Here is a 23,658-nt window from a genome sequence, read left to right on the forward strand (position 1 = left end):
AACTTTGTAGGCGTGAAGCATATTTTCCCAATGAGTTTGGAGGGAAAACACAGCCCTGCCAATTGCTGAAATAATTATTTTGCTTCTTTAGGTATCTTCAAAGTATAAGCACCTGAGCAGCCTCTGCAGTGCAATGTTTCACCATATGGTAAGCTCACATCTGACAATTGTTTAGCAGGAATTTAGTTAAATCGCATTTCAGAACCTGTAGAGAAAAAAAAAAACATGAATTGTGTCTTCTTTGTAGTTTCATTCTCAATACTAGGTATCAGATGCATTTATCAGTGTTGTATTCTGGCGACGAGGCCTATCAAGGCTTTACTCTGAATCCCGTGGGTCCCAGTTTTCTGCTGTCTTTGCTGAACTATACCCCAATGTACCACTATAATTGGAGATATTATCTGAGAAGAAACAAATGGCATGTTTGTTGGTATAATGGTTTATCTATTTATCATCTATCCAGCATCTATCTATCATATATTTATATATATATATTTATTTTATATATATATATTATATATATATATATTTTTTTTAAATATATAATATATTTATATATAGATTAACCCTTGCCACTGGACCTAGCTCTGTCAAGCCCGTGTGGTGGCTGGTGTGCAAAGGCCACCACACGTTAAAAAAATCCACACACAGGCATCTTCCACCCTTCAGGATGTAGTTCAGGACCTGGAATTTTAGTTTGGAATCTGGAACATTGAAACACCTGTGAACTCATCCCTTTTTGGCATGGAAGCAAGTCATCCTCACTCGAGGGACTGCCTATGATGATGATGATATTTATATTAATATATTTATATTTATATATATTATATATATGTATATGTGTGTGTATATTTATAATATATATGTATATATGCGTGTGTATATATAAAACTTATTGTCTAGTATTATGTGGTACTGAAAAACAGAATTATATTTCATGAGATTGTTGAGTTATCAGTATTTATCCATGTGATTAATGTGTTGAGAATGTCTTCAGCAGATGTATCTAAATGAGAAGCTTAAAATGGGTCACAACTAAAATAAGCACCCAAGCCATTTTACAATCCTTACAAGTTCTGCTGAAACAATTGTTGAGAGTAAAACACACATTAAAATGATCACAGTTAATTTGATATTCTGTTCACTTTGTTTGATAGGAGGAGGAGAGCTCACCTAACAGATACAGAGACCTAAAGAACTCTTTGACCCACTTGCGATATCAGCTCCAGGTAAAAGAATGCTGAAGCCCAGTAAATGCACGTTCCGCCTTTCAGAACACAAACTTGCTTTGCACTCCTTAATCCTGGTGGTGGAAGACTAATATCAGAGACAATTACATAACTAACTGTAATGAATTTCTCCAAACACAGCTACCTCAAAAGAAAAATATAGATCCTGGCCAGAAATTTCAGGGAATTAAAAATGTACTTTTACAGCTTTTTTTTATTGAAAGAACAAATTAAAAACTATAAGCCTAGGTTTTCCATTATTGCAGCATTGGGGCTTTTCTTCTCTGTGGTGGGATTGCTGCTGCCACAAGGAGGCACCGCTGACCCCAGTTGGTTTTATGGCCTCTTGTAGCTCACAATAACAATCAGGATATTAGAGTCTCCTTTGGAGATCCTGAGCTCTACCAATTTCTAGAAGGGTTTGATGGAAAACAAAGTCTAATTTGACATGTCTTTTTCTTTGAGAACTCTAAATCCCTGCCGAGTATTAAAATTGAAATATCACACCCTCCCACTACCAACCTGGTAATGCTGAGCACCATGGATGAAGAGGCATCCCTGGCATCCTGCTTTGCTATGGTGCAAATGACAGACAATGCAATGCTGGCTTATTCCCATCATTTGAATATCATTACAATACGTTCACATATGGGTGGGTATGTAAAACAATGTTAAAATGGGACAGATTACTTTGAATCAGCACGGGCTCGACGGGCCGAATGGCCTCCTTCTGTGCTGTAACCATTCTATGATTCTATGAATCGCATCCCTGATTAATTTCCCCACCTAATCCAGTTTGGCTGAAAAACTGGTGAAGGAAGAGTGCAAAATCCTTTTTTTAGATTAACAAGAATCTGTATTTAGGAATATTTTGCCACAAACTAAAGCAAAATGATTGTGTTATTAAAGATTATGATGATCAGGAATCCACACCAAGTCACACACCGTCCTAACTTGGCCATATATCACCATTCCTTTATCGTCACTTAGTCAAAATCCTGGAAGTCCCCACCTAACAGCACTGCGCGAGTACCTTCAGCACACGGACTGCAGCGGTTCAAGAAGGCGGCTCACCACCACCTTCTCAAGGGTAACGAAGGTTGGGCAATAAATGCTGGTGACGTCCATGTCCCAAGAATAAATAAAGAATTAATGTTTTTAATAATCTATTTGACAAATGAAACTGGTTAGAAAAAATTTAACTGAGTGATGCGATTGGCTCGTTGTATGGCAGCTGCTGCTACCAGATTGGTATCTTTAGTTAAAAGATTGTGCGAATGAACTGGTGTTGCTTTTTGTGGTGTTCTCATTTCAGATTGGTAGCTTTGCTGATCTGTATTTGAGTGAATCCGTTAACAGTTAGTAGTTATTTGAGTCAATCAAAAAAGTATGACACTTGATTAGTTCTTTGGTGAAGACAGGTTTAATGTGCCACTCTCGGATTTAGTGAGGGTAATTTTCACCTTCACCACTTGGCCAGTAAACTGAGAGGGGATCGCCCGCCTGAACTTCATTTCCAATGGAAATAAAAATTAGGCGGGTTATTTAACGGGCGGGCGATCTACTCTGCCATTTTACTGCTCAATGGTGAAGGTGAAAATGACTTTCAATGTGTGACAAGGATATAAGCCCAATTTCAATTATATAGGTAAATGTTTACTTTTAAGATCATTTCTTTGGCCAAACATAGATGCCATCTTTTTGATGTCTTCTGCTCCGAGAACATACATTAAACTCAAATATTTTGGTTTCAATCAGAATGGCGACATTTTGTTTCGAGAAGAGTTATTGCAGGAGAAGTGGACAGCTGTGTTGGATTCAGCTTGCAACAAGAACACTCAGACTCCCTCCATTGGCCAGTGTGTTCAAGAGGCCATGATCATTGCAAGTAGGGCATTGTATACAATAGTACATCCTGCTGTCAACCTCATTACTCCTTTCATCAATGCCTGTCATATTGTCAATGACTCAACTATTTGATAAAATTTGTGTCACTGTAACATAATGGTTCGTCCTTTGACTGTTGTAGATCAATAAACTCATTTCAGAACTTGCCAAAATCCCATTGTGAAAGCTTTCAGGAAGCTGAAGCATTTTTTTTCACCTTTCAATATTGCAAACCGTACAATATAAACCCTTTTTAAAAAAAAAATGTCTTTATTATGAATGCAATTTTTTTTAACATGCCGTTTTTCTATTTGTAACTCAATTAACATTACACTAATGTCATCATCACACATTCAAAAGAGCACATTGTAAATATAGAAGTATGTTTATCAAGAAACAGTCCACCTCCTCACACCACACCCTCTACGATTTGAGGTTTCAAAGAGCTGTCTCGGGTCCACACACCCCTTTGTTTGTGTTGGACCCACCTTTAAAACCCCCTGTTAATATTGTTTTGCACAGTCTTTCAAACGGGGTGACAGGCACCTATATAAATGATTGTGCCTATCTTAACTCTATGATACATTTCCATGTCTGTGGGTTTATTTTTGTTCTTTGTTAAAAGGTAGTCAACATTTCAGTGGAAGTCACTGTTCAGTCACCGAAGGACTCATTTTTAGAGTGGAAGCAGGTCTTCCTCGATTCCGAAGGACTGCCTGTGATGATGATGGAAGTCAGATGAAAAATGAATGATCTTGCACAGTTGAAAGTTGCCTACACGCCATTTGTATTCATTCTCTAAGTGTGTAAAAGGCAAAAACATTACACTCGGGCTCTTTAGCAATCATGATATAAGGCAGGAAGAGAAAGTACAAATATTTGGAAAGCCATGTGTTACATTTGTAAATCAAATCAGGATAAAATAACTGGAAAATTGAATTTAAATGGAAGGATAATGGAAGACAAAATAGGGTAAAAAAAAAATTGAATGACTCAAGGGATCAATATATAGCTGAATACTTGACATAGCAGTCAATTCATGGAATTTCTCTGGAGCTGCTGACAATCTAAGGGTTAAATAATGTACACACGCAGACTTGCAGTGGTCCAGTATAGGCTGGCACTAAATTGAGGGTGAAAAGAATTGGCTGTTTGGTGCACAACAAAAAGGCGAATATATTCTGGACTTGATCGTAATATAGTAACTGGCCTATTGTTCCTCTGCAATTATAGAATCATAGAATCGTTACAGCACAGTAGGAGGCCATTCAGCTTTCAGATATAGATTAGGGGAAAAGGTTCGCTTCAAATAAAGCCAATGCTAGCTCTCTTGCACAGTCATTTTCAGGAAGGTGGAAGCACCACCACAGACTGTGCAGCAACAAATCTTCCATTGGGTCCAGCAATTTCCCCAGTATATCTGTGTTGCAAGGTTTGGGTCTGCACTAGATATTTGTTTGTGTCCCCAGTCTCTTTTGTGAATGAACCTTGCATCCCCCATGGTCAAGTTTCCTTTCACTGCCAAATATAGAGTCATTCAATCACGTGACCCAGAGGTCATAACAATGAAACGCTGCATTGTGTGTGACCTGGATACTGTAGTCCCACTTGTGCCCTCCCATGTGCTTCTATCTTCCAGAAGATGAACATTCTAGTGAGACAAGTCTATTTGTAAACCAACAAGCTGTTTTCTTTTACATGTAATATAAGATTGAATAGCTTACATTGAATTTCAGTGTATTTCAAACCACTCCTTGTAGCATTAAAAAAAAATCACAAAATATGCCACAATGTTCCTGTTAGCCACTTTACCGACTATAGCGAATCTTTGAGACTAGTAGTGCTAAACTTAAAAAGGGAGTTCAGTGTTCGACATCCACTTCCGATTTCGGCAGATCGAACTAAGTCCTAACTAGGCAGGATAGCAAAGACTTGACCTCTGAACCTCTATGTTGCCAATTAATCCTGCTACTCTGCCTTGCTAGATGTGGGCTCCTGAGACAGCTGCCTCTCACACTCCTGCTGGTCTCGTGTTCCAGCATAATATCTGCGAATGTTAACTGGAATAGCTTAACTAACCCTCATTGTCTGATGTGGTACGCGAGAAAAATAACTTGCCTGGATCGGATTTGCATTCTTAGAATGCATTTGCTAGGTGGATTTAATTCCTCGTGAGCTAAATTTATCTTAGTAACAATATTTTAATATAAATGATCCAGAGTCCTTCCTAATTCTACTGATGAAAAAAATCCCAAAATGTGACAATCTCTTACCAATTTTGGGAAAAATAATGAAACACAACATGATATGCTCAAACTGACAAATTCTAATCAATCTCGGTGTTTCTTCTGCATGCTTTTCAACAGAGCTGGCTTCTGAATGTGTCTGCGGTTATCCAAAACTGTCCGAGGCTGTAAAGGAAGGACGTCTTATACCACTGCTAGAAGCAAATTCTTGTATACTGGCAGATCTAATGCAGATTCTTAGGACTGGGGATGTGGAGAAGGTGAGAAACGCCTCCTGAGGAATTGCACTTACGTGTAGTTGAATTATTTGCTCTTATTGTATTGTTCATGATTGATATACATTTTAAAGCTGTGCTGTATTGTACATCATGATGGCTCTGGTTTTCATTTCCCAAATCAAGTTACAGTTGAAAGTGGAACGGTTCACACTGGTACCCTAGGGGATTGCGTGTTCTTTTGAGGTTAAGGCTCATGCACACAGCTGGAGAGAGCTTTGCTCCATAAATAACTGCACTATCTAAACCTGACCTGGAGGCAGGTGGCACTGAACTCGGTGAAGAAAAGTGGAAAATTGTTTTATTGTCCAGCACTATCATAAGTCACCTTAATGACCATATTTACTTAAACATTTCAAATATATTAAATTAAACTTAAACAAAAATTCTTATTTTCCCCCATCAGTGTAAAATAAAGAACCTCAAACTGCATATAAGTGTATATAAGATGATGGGAAGAATGTTTACACAAGCATCCTTTATCAATTGAAATAGATAACATCTATACAATTTTAATGACCCAGAAATTGCGGTCGGAGGCTGCCCGCGGGCAATTGCCTCCGACCTGAAACATTTCTATGAAGTTAGCTGGTGGTCCGGGAGGAGCCTGTGATTCCGATGGGGAGGCCTTCTCTTCCCACGCTGCGAAGCGCGCTCCCGTCCGGAGGGTTCCTACGCAGAAGGTGCAGTCACGTGTGGCTGCTCAGCCAATCAGGAACTGTATTCCACAGCTTTCCCATTAATAACAATGAGAGCTCCGTATCTACAAGTTCTCATTGCTATTAATGGGAAAAAAAATAAAAAACAGACCTCACATAATTAAAATTAATTGAATTTAAAGTTAATAAATGCCACAGAAAAAAACAATATTTCTTCAATTTTTTTTAAAGTTTTGTAATTCGGGTTAAAAATAAACTTACCTTAGTGAGTAAAGTTTTTTTTAACAGAATGTGTTTATTTAATTAAATTTAATTATATTTGTGTATGTTTTTAAACACATACGTCTGTAAAAGTAGGCTATGCACCAGCTTTTTGAGGCACAAGAATTTTGAGGACATTTGCTGCGCAAGATATGCGTAAATCCCACAACCTTGCCCAAGCAAATGACCTCGCTCCCGAGATGCGGATCATCTGTCAAGCTCCAGCTTGACAGATCGGAAAAGCCGGTTTTCAGCGCATGCGCATTGTGCGCTGAAAACCGGCTTTTCCGATGCCTTTCCGGGACTGTAGAAACTTCGTACAGACCCGGGGAAGCCGCTTTTTCTGGGCCAATATATTTGGTGATTTTCCAAGGGAATTAGTTATTCTTCAATCTGGCATTTAGCTTTCTATCTGTCTTTATCAGATTGACACCTGCCGTTTTATGCTTTGACTATCCAAGAAAATGAAGTAGATAGCAAAATGGTGTTTACTGTCCTGCCCAGGGAGACTGTTTTAAGAATTGCTACTTGGTTCATAATTAAAAAGCAAAAAATATGGCCTAAAAATTTACCACGATTTATTGGTGCACTCCCAAAAATAAGCACGGCTGAATTTCTAGCCCCATGTCTCCATTGACCAGTTGAGTACAGTTTTGAAAACCAAGCGAATTTGAAGAGATATATTTTCTACAAATGATTTTTCACACTAGTTAATATATTTGTTGTAACATTTATTCAATAAAATATTTGGTGCCGTCACATGAAATATCTTAAAAAGCTTAGAAATCTTTTGGTGATTGATTTTTGGGGGATTTAAACATTTATTGGATTTATATGCCAATAATCAGACCTATTTTTATGAAATCCTGACATACAAGCTAGCCTTTTGAAGCAGCTTATGATTCTCCTCTAGAATTTGTACAGCTCTCTGAGAGTCTACCTTGGTTTCTTGCTCTGAAGCTGCACAGTTAGCTCAGCTATCCCATCCTAATTATTTTCCTGAATAATGTGTCAATAACAAATTTTGAAAAAAGAGATGTGCAGCGATCCCTTCTTCCACTCACCCTTAAGTTTTAACTTCTGGCTCAGCTCTGCAGAGGAACTGTCGGATTTCCCACTGCACCTCCCCCAAACCGCCCCCCCAGCGCTGCGTGAGCATTGGCAGTTCACCAAGCCAACGTAAATGAGGGCAACTATGACAATGGTCTGGGCCTCTTGCTGATGCACATCGGGCAAGCAGTGCGATCATCGTGGGTAATTTTGACGATAATGTAAAACAGATGGTATTGGGTTTCCCAACTGCTCAACGCCTCTCCTGATTACCGATCCCATTGAAGTCAATGGAAATGAAAATCAGGAAAGGTATATAATGGGTGGTTGACTCTATGTCGCCTGTTTTACTCTAGCGCCCACAGTTAAAATGAGCCTCGTTCTGCCATTACCTGCCCAATGTGCATTGGAACTGATAATCAGCCCTCACTTGTTTAATGCTTGTCCACCAAAAGGCATTGCTCAACATGAAAAGAGAATCTGCGAGCACAAGCACAAAGGCATTAAAAGTCAAAAAAGATGAAAGCTCTTGCTATAATCGACTGACTCATGTAAACTTTGTGAATATTTATCTGGATCTCGTTATTGTGCTGTCCACTGTTTATGTAATTACAGTTTCTGTTACATTTTGATGTACACAGAGTATCACATAATTTGTCATCATTTTAACCTCAGGTCAGAGCAGTCCTTCAGAGCCCTGAGACACAGAAAGAACTGGCCATGTTGTTGGACCCTGAAGTAGGACAATTGGCAAGTTATGACCTGTCATCATCCATGGTTGAAAAACAAGAGATCAGTAAGACAGCCCAAGAGATCCAGAAATGTGGAGATGATCTAACTATTGTCACTGAATTAGCCAGCGATGATGTCGTTCCTGTGGACAACGCTACTAATGAGTCACAGCCTGACCAATTGGAACTTGGGAGTCAGAAAGTCACCAGTACAAAGTCAAGGTGCCTGACTGTACACAAGAATGTAGATTGCACTGGCAGTAACACAGATATTTGTACGCTACCAAAGACGCATTTTAGCATGAAAAGAGAGCCTGCTAGCACAGACACAAAGGCATTGACTGAAACCATTGCACACCTTGAGGCTGAAATACAAGAACTTCAGACAGAGAAGGCAGAAGTAGATCAACATTTGCAGTGCAAGCACAACCAGTTACTTAAGACAGCTGAAGAGAAATGTAAGTTAGAGGAGGAACTGTGCATTGCAGAAAGCGAAATGAAGCATTTATCTCAAAAACTTGAGGCAAGAACAAAAGGAAAGATACAGGAAGAAGAGTCGATGAAGAACAACTTGAGGAAAGAAAATGAGGTTTTGGAGAAGAGAAATAAAGAGCTACTAAATGGGATTGCAAAACTGGAATCCGACCAAAGAGATGTGGCGGCAAGGTTTCAAGAGAAGAATGAGGAATGTTTGCAGAGAATATCTCAGCTGAAAGAAGAGAAGAATAAGCTGGAAGACAAAATTAGTTGTCTACAGAAAGAAAACGCGCAGAAATTAATGGAGTGTCATCAAACTGTTGAAACATTGAGCGCACAAAATGAGGATCTGCAGAAAAGAACATCAGAGTTGGAATCCAAGGATAAAACTCTTACTGACGCGGTGACAGGACTGAAAGAAGAAATAGAAAAGCTGATGGAAGAAAATGAACATCTGCTAAACAAAATGCACAAACTGGAGAATGAGAAGACACTTATCGTTCACCCATCTGTGCATGAGTTAACAAGAGAGAATGAAAATCTTCTAGCACAGGTCAGAGAACTGAAAAGTGAAGTGGAGAAGCACTTTACTGAGAATAGTGCGGCACAAGACAAAATCAATCATTTAGAAAATGAAAACACCAAATTGATGAATTTAAAAGAAAATCTAATCAAAGAGCTGAAAGCCCAAGGAGCTGTTGAAATAACTAATGAGCAGGACGCATTGAAAGAAATTCTAAAGCAACAAAATGATAATTTATTACAAGAAGTTACTTTCAAAAAAGGTGACAGGAAGATGATTTTCCAGGCTGAAAAAGCATGTGGAGGGAAACAAAGCCAGAATCTGACACAACAGAATGCTGAATTTAATGATATATTGACAGAGTTATCCGGAGTGAAACACACTGGGGGATCTAATGATTACCAGACCTTGGGGTCCAAAAAGGACGCAGAAGATCAAAGATGTCTTGTTGAAAAAACTGGGACAATTGTGGAGACACGCTTAAAGGAAATTACAGTGGTGACTGATGTGGCTTTAGAGGCCATTAGTTACTCTGACACAATTAAATTGTTGGAAAGTGCTGTTAAGGTAAGGAAAATGTGAGGGGGGAAATTGGATAATTGAAGAAGCTTAATACAACATTTCTTTTCAAAAATTAATTATTTTATTATTGCAGGATTACTGTATCAGTCTGTTCCTCAAATATCACGTCTTTTACATTTTCGATAGTTTTATAGGAATGTATAAAACATAAATTATAGAACTGTAAGAGCTGATTTGATGTTTGTTTAAAAAAAAATCATAAATGAACATTAATTAATCAACCCATGTTCACTTAAAGGAAAAGGATGAATCCCTGAAAAAGCTAAAGTTGGATTATGATATTCTACAAAGAAAACGGCCAGATGCTGAGGAGCTGCCTGCAACAGGAGACGTAAAGTTAACACGTGAAGAGCAGGATTTGCAGGTGAAGGAGCGCCCTGCTCAGAAACCCGTGACTGAGGTAAAATTTCATTTAAAAAAAAAAAACCTCTCAAATACTGTTGTATTCTTCCATCACTTTCTTCATCTATTACACTTTGTAAAACAATTCTCTTAAATATCAGATGCTGCAGTTGACTTTGATGGAAAGGAACAATTCACTTGAGAAACTACTCAAGGAAACAGAAATGGAGCTGAAGTTTAATCAGGGAGAACTGAACAAGGCAAAAGCTGAGGTACATCTGTAGCATTTTATCAGTCTGCTCAGCCTATTGATAAGATGTCTGCAATTGGACATTCTGTGTAAAGTTTATTTTATCACCTCCTGACTATTTACTGCAGAGGTTTATTTACTGCCATATGTTTCTAGCTTCAGTTTTTTTTTTATATATGATTGTCCAACTCCCAGCTGGGCTTCTTTTTCCCTGTGACCTTATCATCCAGCAAAAAGTTATCCTTTCCACCTGTATCAATAAATCAGGTTCGCTCATGAAGCAAATCAGTCCCATCAAGAGCTTTTTGGTTATCATCTTGATTTTGATCATGTCAGCTGTGGCTCAGCGGGTAACACACTTGCCTCTCAGTCAGAGGTTGTGGGTTTAAGTCCCTCTCCAGAGACTTGAGCACATAAATCTAGGCCGACACTCCAGTGCAGTGCTGAGGGAGCGCTGCACTGTCGGTGGTGCCGTCTTTCAGATGAGACGTTAAACCAGGACCCTGTCTGCTCTCTCAGGTTCATGTAAAAGATTCCATGGCACTATTTCGAAGAAGAGCAGAGGAGTTATTCTGAGTGTTCTGGCCAATATTAATCCCTCCAATCAACATAACAAAAACAAATTGTCTGGTCATTATCACATTGCTGTTTATGGGAGCTTGCTGTGCGCAAATTGGCTGCCGCGTTTCCCACATTGCTAACAGTGACTACACTCTGAAAGTACATCATTGGCTCTAAAGTGCTTTGAGATGCCCAGTGATCATGAAAGAAGCTATATAAGTGCAGTCTTTCTTTCTTTGATCTCTTTATTTGCCATCTTGTGCCCATTCTTCATTGTTTTTTGGTCTACTAAGAGGCTGCAAATCATGTCTTTTTAAATTGTGAAATAGTTGTGGTTTTATAATCTCACAGTAAATGATTCTGTCGGGAAGAGTGGTCATAGCATGGTAGAATTTCGAATTCAGTTTGAGGATGAGTAAGTTGGGTCTCAAACTGGTATCCTGAACTTAAATAAAAGCAATTACAAAGGTATGAAGGCAGAGTTGGCTAAAGTGGACTGGGAAAATAGATTAAAGGGTAAGACGGTAGATAAGCAGTGGTAGATATTTAAGGAGATATTTCATAACTCTCAGCTAAGATATATTCCTGTGAGAAAGAAAGACTCTAAGAGAAAGATGAACCATCAGTAGCTAATTAAGGAAGTAAAGGATGGTATCAAATTGAAAACAAAGGCATACAATGTTATGAAGGTTAATGGTAGGCTGGAGGATTGGGAAATTTTTAGAAACCAGCAAAGGATGACTAAAATAATAATAAAGAGAGAGAAGATAGATTATGAGAGTAAACTACCAAGAAATATAAAAACAAAACAGTAAGAGCTTCCATAAAAAGGAAGAGAGTAGCTAAAGTAAAGATTGGTCCCTTAGAGGATGAGACTGGGGAATTAATAGGGGGAAACAGAGAAATGGCAGATATTTTGAACAAATAGTTTGTATCGGTCTTCACGATAGGAGACACTAAAAGCATCCCAATAATAATAGATAATCAAAGGCTTATAGGGAGGTGGGGACCTAAAACAATCACTGTCACTAGAAAAAGTGGATGCATTGGTTGTAATCTACCAAAATTCCCTGGATTCTTGAGGGGCCCCAGCAGATTGGAAAACCGCAAATGTAATGCCCCTATTTAAGAAAGGAGAGAGGCAGAAAGCAGGAAACTATAGACTAGTTAGCATAACATTTGTCATTGGGAAAATATTGGAGTCCATTATTAAGGAAATAGTAGCAGGACATTTAGAAATCATAATACAGTCAAGCAGAGTCAGCATGGTTTTATGAAAGGGAAATCGTGTTTGACAAATTTGCTAGAGTTCTTTAAGGATGTAACGAGAAGGGTGGATAAAGGGGAATCAGTAGATGTCGTGTATTTGGATTTCCAGAAGACATTCGATAAGGTGCCACATAAAAGGTTACTGCACGAGATAAGAGCTCACTGGGTTGGAGGTAATATATTAGCATGGATTGAGGATTGGCTAACTAACAGAAAACTGAGAGTCAGGATTAAATGGGTAATTTTCAGATAGACAAACGGTAACCAGTGGGATGCCACAGGGATCAATGCTGGGGCCTCATCTATTTACAATCTATATTAATGACTTGGATGAAAGGACCAAATGTAATGTAGCCAAATTGGCTGATGATACAAAGATAGGTGGGACACCAAGTTGTGAGGAGGACACAACTAATCTGCAAAGCGATATAGATAGGCTAAGTGAATGGGCAAAAATTTAGCAGATGGAGTATAATGTGGGAAAATGTGATGTTATTCACTTTGGTAGGAAAAATAAAAAAGCAAATTATTTTAATGGGAAGAGATTACAAAATGCTGTGGTACAGAGGGATCTGGGGATCATAGTGATTTCCAGGATTTTGATCCAGCGACGATGAAAGAATAGCAATATACTTCCAAGTCAGGATGTGATGTGTGATTTAGAGGGGAGTGTGGAGGTGGAGGTGTTCCCATGCATTTGCTGCCCTTGTCCTTCTAGGTGGCAGAAGTCGCGGGTTTGAGAGGTGCTGCCAAAGAAGCCTTGGTGAGTTGCTGCAGTGCATCTTGTAGATGGTACACACTGCAGCCACTTACAACAGTGAAATATAAAATATAACAATGGAAATATCTTGTAACGTAATATATGTGGTATAATTATGTAATTATGATTCATATTCCATACATCTTTGACTCCAGGCTCAGAAGTGGTACCGAGAGTTGGGCTTTGCAGAATCCAGGTCTGTGAAGGTCCAGGAGGAGCTAACACAGGCTTTAATTGAGATGGAGAGGCTGAAGCAAACTACAAGAGAGCAAGGGCCTCTGAAAAGGAATTTAAAACCGATGGAAGAGGTAATACAAAATGATTCAAGTCTCAGTCGGGCATTTCCTTAGAGCTGCTTCCTTCCACCACCATAACTTTGGTGGAAGTGGATGGAAACCATATTTGGATATGGTACCTCCAGCTCAGAGGAAATTCCTGGCCTTCCTTTTAAAATATATTCTCGCAAGTTAATTTACACAGGTGCCAAAGTTTTTATGACCATACCGAGTCTCTGAGTGGGATTGTGGGGTAGTCTGAGCCATGGTCTTCTGGCTACTATCAATTTCACCCTATACTGTGAGGTTGTGTGGAATGGGTCTATATTTTTTGGAGTTTGAAAGAATGAGAGCTGACCTCATTGAAACATACAAGATTCTGAAGGGGATTGACAGGGTAGATGCTGAGAGGTTGTTTCCCCTGGCTGGAGTGTCTTGAACTAGGGGTCACAGTCTCAGGATAAGGGGTAGGCCATTTAAGACAGAGATGAGGAGGAATTTCTTCACTCAGAGGATTGTGAATTTTTAGAATTCTCAGCCCCAGTGGGCTGTGGATGCTGAGTCTCTGAATATATTCAAGGCTGAGATAGATAGATTTTTGGAGTCTAGGGGAATCAAGGGATATGGAGATCGAGCGAGAAAGTGGCGTTGAGGTCGATGATCAGCCATAATCTTATTGAATGGTGGAGCAGGCTCGAGAGGTTGTATGGCCTACTCCTGTCCCTATTTCTTATGTTCTTATGTTTTTATATTCAGCTGGAAGGAGTGTTGATTCAAGCAGTGTGACTCAAGATTAGGCCCCTTTCTCAACCTACTGGTTATAACATCTCTGCACTGCACTGCTGCTGACTGAATGTTGATGAAAGTCTCCTGTCTGAGGCAGCTCAAGTTGGAGGGAGTGATAGAACTGAAACTGTTAGCCTGATTGAAAGTGTAACCATCATTGTTTGGGAAACAAAATTGAATAAGAGAAGCCTTTTTAAAAATTAATTATTTTCTCGCATATTTTCTCCTTGAATTTTCTCCCATCCCCTTCATTTATAGTTCCACTGCTGCCAGTCTCCCTGCAGTACCTCATTTGAGTGGCCATTATCAGGGGTGAGCCCAGTTAACCCGGGGTGAGGGGGCATTGCAGTCCGATTCTGGGATCACCCAGTGCACAAACACGTGTACTTCCAGCAGAAGTTGCTGAATAGTGATTGGAAATGGAAATCCCAGCTGATTTTCTCTTTCCCAACCCAGAGGCATCGAGATCAACAATAGAACCTCTGCTTCCCTGAGATCCATTGAGTGAGCATAAGACAAGGGTTAAACCCAGAGGGCTGAAGCCCGAGATCTTTGTGGTCTTGATGGCTTGCCTACTCAGGGGATTGGAGCTTTTAAACACATTTATTCATGGGATGTGGGTGTTGCTGGCAAGGCCAGCTTTTATTGCACATCCCTAATTGCCCTTGAGAAGGTGAGCCGCCGCCTTGAACTGCTGCAGTCCTTGTGGTGAAGGTACTCCCACAGTGCTGTTCGGGAGGGAGTTCCAGGATTTTGACCCAGCGACAATGAAGGAACAGCGATATATTTCCAAGTAAGGATGGTGTGTGACTTGGAGGGGAACGTGAAGGTGGTGGTGCTCCCAAGCGCCTGCTGCCCTTGTCCTTCTAGGTGGTAGAGGTCGCAGGTTTGGGAAATACTGCCGAAGAAGCCTTGGCGAGTTGCTGCAGTGCATCTTGTACATGGTACACACTACTGTCATTCTCTTTATAGATAAGGCCATATTATTGCAGATCGCTAGATTGCACTATGAAAAAGAGGCAAGCACCATTTCATGGAAATGAATTTGTCAGGAAAATATGGCTTCATTTAAAAATGCCATTGATCTTCCACAGCAGTTAATACTCACTCAGAGTGATACAGCAACCTGCAAATCCTCCCTGCTGTTTGCCCTGTGTAGATGCTAGTTACTGTAGCAATAGTGCCCTCTGCCGTGAATCAGACCATTCGCTTCTGTAGACTCTCTTATTTCAATATGTTTGTCACGAATGAATATTAATTATCCTCCTCACGCACCAATGAAAATCCAGGAGACCAGGATTGGGTTAACTCCTCGAGTGCTGATCATACTCTGCTGTTGTTAGTACATGGACTGCTTTGGCTGTGTAATATCTCTGTGCCAACAACAAAAACACTCAATAAAATTCAGATTAGTGAAATGCATGAAACAGTTTTTAGTGTAGAGTATTTTGAATTGAAAGTAAAATATATCTTTGCTATTTTTGGTGCAGAATTGAAAGTAGAATTCTCTACATGATGTGATGCCTTTGCTATTGCACCTTCAGTAGACACTCCCTTGTCAGCGTATCTTTGTGTAGCACCAGCTGTAGGCTTTAACAGTTGTTGAGTATAGCTGCGTATTATTACATTGGTAAATTATTTAAAAAGGCACATTTTCAAGAAAGGATCGCTTACACCTTTACAGATGACTAAAGCAGTAGATCACCGATGTGGGTTTGGTGTCTCTTAACAACTCTTTAAATATTGGTGAACATCCTACCTTTGGTAGTTTTAAAGCAGTTGTTTATAAAAGTTTTTTTGAATTGTTTTGACCTTTTTAATCCCCATTTAATGAAAACATTCCTTGCCCAGCTTCATTCCCCTCATCATGCACCATGTTCTTACTGAGAACAAAGCAGCATTCCTGCTCCCAGCCGTTTGCCAGTAACACTGTATTGCACCCCACAAAATGTTCCGCATGGCAGCAACTTGGCAGGACAGACATCCGTCCCCTTCCAACTTTTCCTTTTTCCTTCCGTGGAAGTGCTTTGCCTCCACTCTCACTTCATCGGGAACTGTCAGCTAAGATCAACAACAACAGCTTCCATTTAAATAGCGCCTTTAACATAAGAACATAAGAAACAGGAGCAGGAGTAGGCCATTCGGCCCCTCAAACCTGCTCCGCCATTCAATAAGATCATGGCTGATCATCGAACTCAACTCCACTTTCCCGCCCGATCTCCATATCCCTTGATTCCCCTAGAGTCCAAAAATCTATCTATCTCCGCCTTGAATTTACTCAGAGACTCAGCATCCACAGACCTCTGGGGCAGAGAAATCCAAAGATTCACAACCCTCTGAGTGAAGAAATTCCTCCTCATCTCTGTCTTAAATGGCCTACCCCTTATCTTGAGATTGTGCCCCCTAGTTCTAGACACTCCAGCCAGGGGAAACAACCTCTCAGCATCTACCCTGTTAATCCCCGTATAGGTTGACATCCCAAGATCACTGTGAAGGAAATTGAGAAAGTGCAAAATACATGCCCTTCCACCTCGAGAGTCATTAAGCTGACTAATCCATCCAGTGCACTGTATCATCAGTCCGCATGTGATAAACTGCCACAACATTTAACGTTGTCAGCAACATAAGAACATAAGAAATAGGAACAGGAGTAGGCCACCTGGCCTCTCGAGCCTGCTCCGCCATTTAATAAGATCATGGATGATCTGATCATGGACTCAGCTCCACTTCCCTGCCCACTCCCCATAACCCTTTATTCCCCATCACTCAAAAATCTGTCTATCTCCGCTTTAAGTATATTCAATTACCCAGCCTCCACAGCTCTCTGGGGCAGAAAATTGCATAGATTTACAGCCCTCTGAGAGAAGAAATTCCTCCTCATCTCAGTTTTAACTGGGTAACCCCTTATTCAGAGATTCTGTCCCCTAGTTTTAGTTTCTCCGATGAGTGGAAATATCCTCTCTGCATCCACCTTGTCGAGCCCCCTCATTATTTTATATGTTTTGATAAGATCACCTCTTATTCTTCTGAACTCCAATGAGTATACGCCTAACCTATTCAACCTGTCTTTAAATTCAACCCCCTCATCTCCGGAATCAACCTAGTGAACCTTCTCTGAACAGCTTCCAATGCAAATATAGCCTTCATTAAATACGGAGACCAAAACTGTATGCAGTACTCTAGGTGTGGCCTCACCAATACCCTGTACAGTTGTAGTAGGACTTCTCTGCTTTTATACTCTATCCCCCTTGCAATAAAGGCCAACATTCCATTTGCCTTCCTGATTACTTGCTGTACCTGCATACTAACTTTTTGCATTTCATGCACAAGGACCCCCAGGTCTCTCTGTACTGCAGCACTTCGCAATTTTTCTCCATTTAAATTATAATTTGCTTTTCTATTTTTCCTGCCAAAGTGGATAACCTCACATTTTGCCACATTATACTCCATCTGCCAAATTTTTACCCATGTTTATGATTACCTGACACCACATAATGTGAGTGGTTTGTTTGGTGTTTCATGGTTGCTGTGTTACATGTGAATTATATTGTTTGACCCTAAATGCTCATTAATGGTAGATTTTAATCTATGTATTATAAGTCTGCATTGATAGTATAGTTTCATTTGCTGTTCTTTCTGAGTTGGATGCCTTTGTTTAGTAATGTACAAGTTGTCGTTCTATGCTCCACATTGTGGACCCAAGTTTCCGCCCTCTGGAAAAACGATGCATCTCGATAAGGTGCGCCGACTTTCTGGAAGAAAAGTCTGGGCCGAAAATGTACCTTGTGATTCTACGAGTCCTTCAGGACATCTTCGTGCTCGGCATGGCGCAGCACAAGGGATCGGGGGCGGAGCCAGGTCCCGGCACTGAAAACAGAGCCGGGCCCTCTGCACATGCGAGCTAGAGTGTGCGCACATGTGCAGTAGCTCCAGGCCCCCGAGGCTGTGTGGGAGTGGCCCAAAGCATGCCGTCCCTAGCCCTGGCCGAATGGGCTCACTGGGGTGACGAAGATCGGACTCTGGCCTCCCTCCTCTTCAACTTCAGGTCCCGCTCCGGCTCCCCCCCAGCCCTCCCTGTTCAAGTCCCGCTCTGGCGCTCCCCCCCTCCCCCTTCTCTTCCCCCCCCCCTCCCCGCCCTCTCCCCCTCCCCCTCCTCCTCTCCCTCCCTCTTCCCCCTCCTCCTCTTCCCCTCCTCCTCTTCCCCTCCTCCTCTTCCCCTCCTCCTCTTCCCCTCCTCCTCTTCCCCTCCTCCTCTTCCCCGCCTCCTCTTCCCCTCCTCCTCTTCCCCACCTCCTCTTCCCCACCTCCCCCTCTTCCCCCCCTCTTCACCCCCCTCTTCCACTCCTCTTCACCCTCCCTCTTCCCCCTCCCTGTCCCTCCCTACTCTCCCCCACTCCTCTCCCTCCTCCCCTCCCCCTCACTCCCCTTTCTCCCCCCACCCCTCGCAGAGAGAGAGAGACACTGACAGAGAGAGAGAGATACACTAGGGGGGGGGGGGGGGCATCCTAGCATGCTGTTGGAGGGCTCCCAGTGCTGCAGTCAGTGAGTAGAAACTTAATTTTTTATTTATTGATTTAAAAAAAAATTTTTGTTTGATTTATTGGTTGATTTATTGATTTATTTATCATTTATTATTGATGATGGCTCTTTATTTGTAAAAGTGAAGTGTTTAATGTTTGTAAACTTCACTCCCACCACCTCCCCCCCATCTCTCGTGATTTATAAGTGTAGACAAGGTTTTTCTGAGCGTACAAAAATCTACACTTACTCCATTCTAAGTTAGTTTGGAGTAAGTTTTCGCTGCCTAAACTTGCAAAACGGGCGTAAGTGGCTGGACACGGCCCCTTTTGAAAAAAAAATGTGTTCTAAAATGAAACTATTCTAACTGACTAGAACTGGAGCAAACTAAATGCCGAGAATTGCAATTTCTAAGATACTCCATTCTAAACTAGTTACTCCAAAAAAATAGGAGCAACTCAGGCCGAAACTTGACCCCTGTCTTTCTGCATTAAAATCCAGTTAGACAACCTAGATAAATAAAAATGGAATGCACCAGTGGTCTGTAAATCAAGAGGCTGTAGAGTGCAAGCCTAATAATTAGCAACAGTTTACACATTATTGAGAATGCATTTACATCACGGTTGCATTTATGTGACTTTAACTGAACCACGTTGCAGTTATGATCTCTTCCAGCAGATGGAGCTCCAAGATTTTTTAATAGTACACAAGAATGTACATAATATGCTCCCTCAGTGAATCATGTGTGCATATTAGTGTATATAAACTTTAAAGCATCGCGCTTTGTAGTTAGTCTCCAAGTCGAGAGGGAGAATGTTTATCACTGTATTTGTCCTTCTTCAGAAGGAAACATTTCACCCCCAAATCCGGAACTATAAAATATACAAATGATGAAAGGTGAGACTGTTTTATGCCGATAATCAGCAACTAAACAAGAAGTTGATGATTGAGAATGCTTACTACCAATAAAAATAATTGAATCCCAGACGCTTCTTTTAATTGTTGTGCTGTCATCTGACAGAGCGCTCCGGTGAAATCCATAAGCCAAACAGCCGACTGCCATGTGATGGATGCTATGGCCCTACAGCAACAGGTTCTCACATTGAATTCTCAGCTTAAAGATCAGACAGCTCTTGAAAGGAGGCTGCAAGAGTTACAGATTCAACTGGAGCTTCTCCAAACCCAGTTTGATATACAGGTAAATGACGTTTGCAGTACATATTCATCTGATCTTTGTTTACAAAATTCTTATCCTTGTTTACAAATCCCTCCATTGCTTCGCCCCTCCCTATCTCTGTAATCTCCTCCAGCCCCACAACCCCCCGAGGTGTCTGCGCTCCTCTAATTCTGCCCTCTTGAGCTTCCCTGATAATAATCGCTCAACCATCGGTGGCCATGCCTTCTGTTGCCTGGGCCCTAAGCTCTGGAACCCCCTCCCTAAACCTCTCCGCCTCTCTACCTCTCTTTCCTCCTTTAACACGCTCCTTAAAATCTACCTCTTTGACAAAGCTTTTGGTCATCTGCCACAATTTCTTCCTATGTGGCTCGGTGTCAAATTTATTTGTTTTGTATTATAACACTGCTGTGAAGCGCCTTGCGACATTTTACTATGTTAAAGGCGCTATATAAATACAAGTTGTTGTTGATCTGGTGTAGGAGGAGACAGCGGCAATTACTGTCTTTTCTTAAAGAAAGGTGCAACACTTGGGAGTAAGTAGTGTGAAATGTAAGTGCTTATGCATAAATGTAGTCCCTGTCTTCTAATTTAAAAAAAAAAGATTCTGGGAAGGTCTGTGTTAAATTAATCACAACTGAACCCCTGTAAAATGAAGCCATATTTCTATTCCGTTGTTGCTTCGAAGGCTGAAAGTCGCCATCCAAGGTAAATGTGCTGTGCCTCCCTCCTGAAACAATAGCTTGAGTTGTGCCAATTGCAGAGGAGACCTTTAGATGACTAAGATCAGAGGCCACCACCATTATGATCCCCTTTGGGCAACAAACCCAAACCTCGACACCGGCTGACTCTTAGCTTTCCTTCACAACTATAAAGGCCCCACTTTGGAAATCATTATGCTATTCCTTCACGCAGGCATTCCGCTACCTCCCTCCAAATCATTCTGCACATTGCCCATCACTGACGGAAGCATTTCACTGACAACCAACTTGACAGCTTTCCTAATATTTCTTCTTCTGAGGCAGTCCCCCGGTGCCAAAGATGACTTGCTGCCACACTAAAGTGAGTTCTGAGGTGACTGATGCCAGGTCCTCAACTTCATTTTAAAGGGTGGAAGATGCCCGTGCGTGAATTCTTTTAACGTGGGGTGTCTGTTGCACACCAGCCACCACATGGGCTTGACAGAGCAAGGTCTCGGTCCAATGGCAAGGGAATCCAAGACAATTGGAAACCAGGCTTTGCTGCATGAGACACACACATACACACACTCACAATCTCTCTCTCTCTCTCACACACCACCTCCCACCCTCAGGTCTTCTCTCCCTGGTTGTCAGAGATCCCAGTGTAGGTGAGTGCGTTGATCTTGAAGCAGCTTGCGTATTTGTCCATAGAATACTGACACTGCACCCCGGGCTCCAGCTCTCTGCTCTCCATGTGCACGCTCTGCTGCGCTTTTTCCGCTCTCTCTCCAACCGCTCATACGTTGGTCGTTGGTTCATTACTCGTGACCGCGCATATTCTGGCCTCGCGTCCCGACCTGGCTGCTGGTCCGTGCTGAATCTTCCCTAGGTCCCAGCCTCGCTGTTGGACCATGGCTCCACCTTGATGTCTACTCTTGTGTCCTTTTAATCTTAGCCTCCTGGTTCTCGTGCAGTGGTCAAAGATTCTGAGGTGGCTGGCTGATGATTTGCAGCAGGAGCACTCGGGGCATTGAGGTAGTACTTTGCCTTTGGTTGTGGGCCATTTTCCCCTTCAAGAAGAATATAGAGAGAGTATAGAATTGCAATCCAGCTTTCAGAAGGCCTTCTGTTACAGGGATGAAGTGACAAATACTGCCTTTGGAAAATAGCGCTGGTTCATGCCCTTCATGGCCTCCTTAAGGTGTAAAAGAAAGAAAGACTTGGATTTATATAGCGCCTTGCATGACCATCAGATATCTCAAAGCGCTTTACAGCTAATTGTTATGTATGGAGAAGGAGTCAGACTGAACACTTTGAGCTCAAAGTAAAGTGTGACCTTAGTCTTTTATTGCAGGTCTCCGGAGTGCCTCTTCAACCTGTGAGGCCTCCTTAAATACCTGTGCTCCCAAGGAATTATGGGATCCCTTGGGACTCCAGAGTAACTACAAGTTTACATATATAACACTAATGAAGTACTTTTGGAGTGTAGTCACTGTTGTAATGTAGCATATGCGGCAGCCAATTTGCACACAGCAAGCTTCCACAAACAGCAATGTGATAATGACCAGATAATCTGTTTTTTGTTATGTTGATTGAGGGTTAAATATTGGCCAGGACACCAGGGATAACTCCACTGCTCTTCTTCGAAATATTGCCATGGGATCTTTTACGCCCACTTGAGAGAGCAGACGGGGCCATAGTTTAACGTCTCATCTGAAAGATGGCACCTCCGACAGTGCAGCACTCCCTCAGTACTGCACTGGAGTGTCAGCCTAGATTTATGTGCTCAAGTCCTTGGAGTGGGACTTGAACCCACAATCTTCTGACTCAGAGGCTAGAGAGCTGAGCTGACTCTAGGCCCTCCTTTGTTGGATTACAGGCAGCAACATCTCAAGATTCTTGGGCTCAGACAATGAAGAAGCAGCAGCTTCAGACATTGAAGTGAACCGGCTGGTTACAGACACAAAATGCCTGCCTTAACCCGTTCAGCTGCTGCAGCAGTGTATCTGGGTTGTTCTCCTCCCCACCCCCAAATGGTGGACAGTCTATAGCGGGTACCACAAATCTATAATGAAGGTTCACTGAGCAAAACTAGGTAGGTTACTGGTTCTACTGCATGTCTAATGGTAAATCCACCAATGAGGGAAATTCAACTCAATGGTATCACACTGTTCCTGTGGCCTCATCTCATGATATGAATTAAAAGGCCCCTGACAGCAGCTATTGCTGCACATTTTGGCACTGAGCCAAATGGAAAGTTTATTTGAAGGAAATGCAGCAGCTACCAAGAGGTTGACTCCTCCATCCAATTAACCCTCGGCCCAAGAAACTCTCCTACCAGCTTTCCTCGGTGTTAATGCGGCCCATGCATGGCCTTCTGCTTCTTTTTTCCCCTTCAACTTTCTTCCATTGCCCCCTCCACTGCTGAAAGTGCTGAGAAATGCTGAGGTAAAATGTCAGCCATCCTCCAGAACCTTATCTTATGTGTGAGCCTAGCCTATGACTGCCACCATGCTATTTACTATTGATGGTGACACAGCTGAACCCAAACTTGACCATATCTTGACATCCACAAACATGCTCTTTTCAGGGTTCTCTGAAGTGGGAGTTCTCAGGCGAGTTGTATCACCCCGACTGCTGCTCTATCTCAGATCGATGGAGCACAGAAGGGAAATCGCGACCTTTCTAAATCTTCCAGGCTTTATCTTTTCTTGTATCTTGTGAATTGCCAAATTGCCGTGTGCATCAAAACAAAAAAAATGTGCTGGTGATTACAGCGAGAAGATTGGCTTCATCAGTTGGATTTAATGGTAAGATGCTGTTTTGTGCTGTTTATACAATAGAATTCTTGTTTAGATAATCTTTGTTGGGGTAAAAATAAGACTTCTCTTCTTCAAGGTGCACTCCCTGAAATAAGGAGTCAACATCCGCCTGTACAGTGACCACGGAATCACTCAGACGAAACCTTGGTTCAACCAATCTTTATTCAAGCAGATGCAGGGGAAGAGTTCAGGAATGAACCTTCAAAGTACAAGGGTTCCACAAACACAGTTATACAGTTTTCGAGGTGTGCGACCCTCCTACAAAATCGTCTATGACCACTGGCTTATCAGCAGAGCTTCA

At 41.6% G+C, this 23,658-nt stretch overlaps 1 protein-coding gene across 1 annotated transcript in view; it reads left to right on the plus strand.

Annotated features, from left to right (window-relative positions):
• LOC139231614 (uncharacterized protein C4orf50-like) overlaps positions 1 to 23,658 on the plus strand; it is a 110,288-nt gene that overhangs the window by 40,334 nt on the left and 46,296 nt on the right. Inside the window, exons 5-12 of the mRNA XM_070862521.1 lie at positions 92 to 148; positions 1,158 to 1,229; positions 2,988 to 3,117; positions 3,742 to 3,849; positions 5,483 to 5,622; positions 8,283 to 9,905; positions 13,258 to 13,410; positions 19,703 to 19,879. Of these exons, the coding sequence (XP_070718622.1) occupies positions 92 to 148; positions 1,158 to 1,229; positions 2,988 to 3,117; positions 3,742 to 3,849; positions 5,483 to 5,622; positions 8,283 to 9,905; positions 13,258 to 13,410; positions 19,703 to 19,879 (2,460 nt within the window). The remainder of the gene's footprint in view (positions 1 to 91; positions 149 to 1,157; positions 1,230 to 2,987; positions 3,118 to 3,741; positions 3,850 to 5,482; positions 5,623 to 8,282; positions 9,906 to 13,257; positions 13,411 to 19,702; positions 19,880 to 23,658) is intronic.

The sequence above is a fragment of the Pristiophorus japonicus genome, chromosome 2 (genome assembly GCF_044704955.1).
Source record: "Pristiophorus japonicus isolate sPriJap1 chromosome 2, sPriJap1.hap1, whole genome shotgun sequence".
Lineage (NCBI taxonomy): Eukaryota > Metazoa > Chordata > Chondrichthyes > Pristiophoridae > Pristiophorus > Pristiophorus japonicus.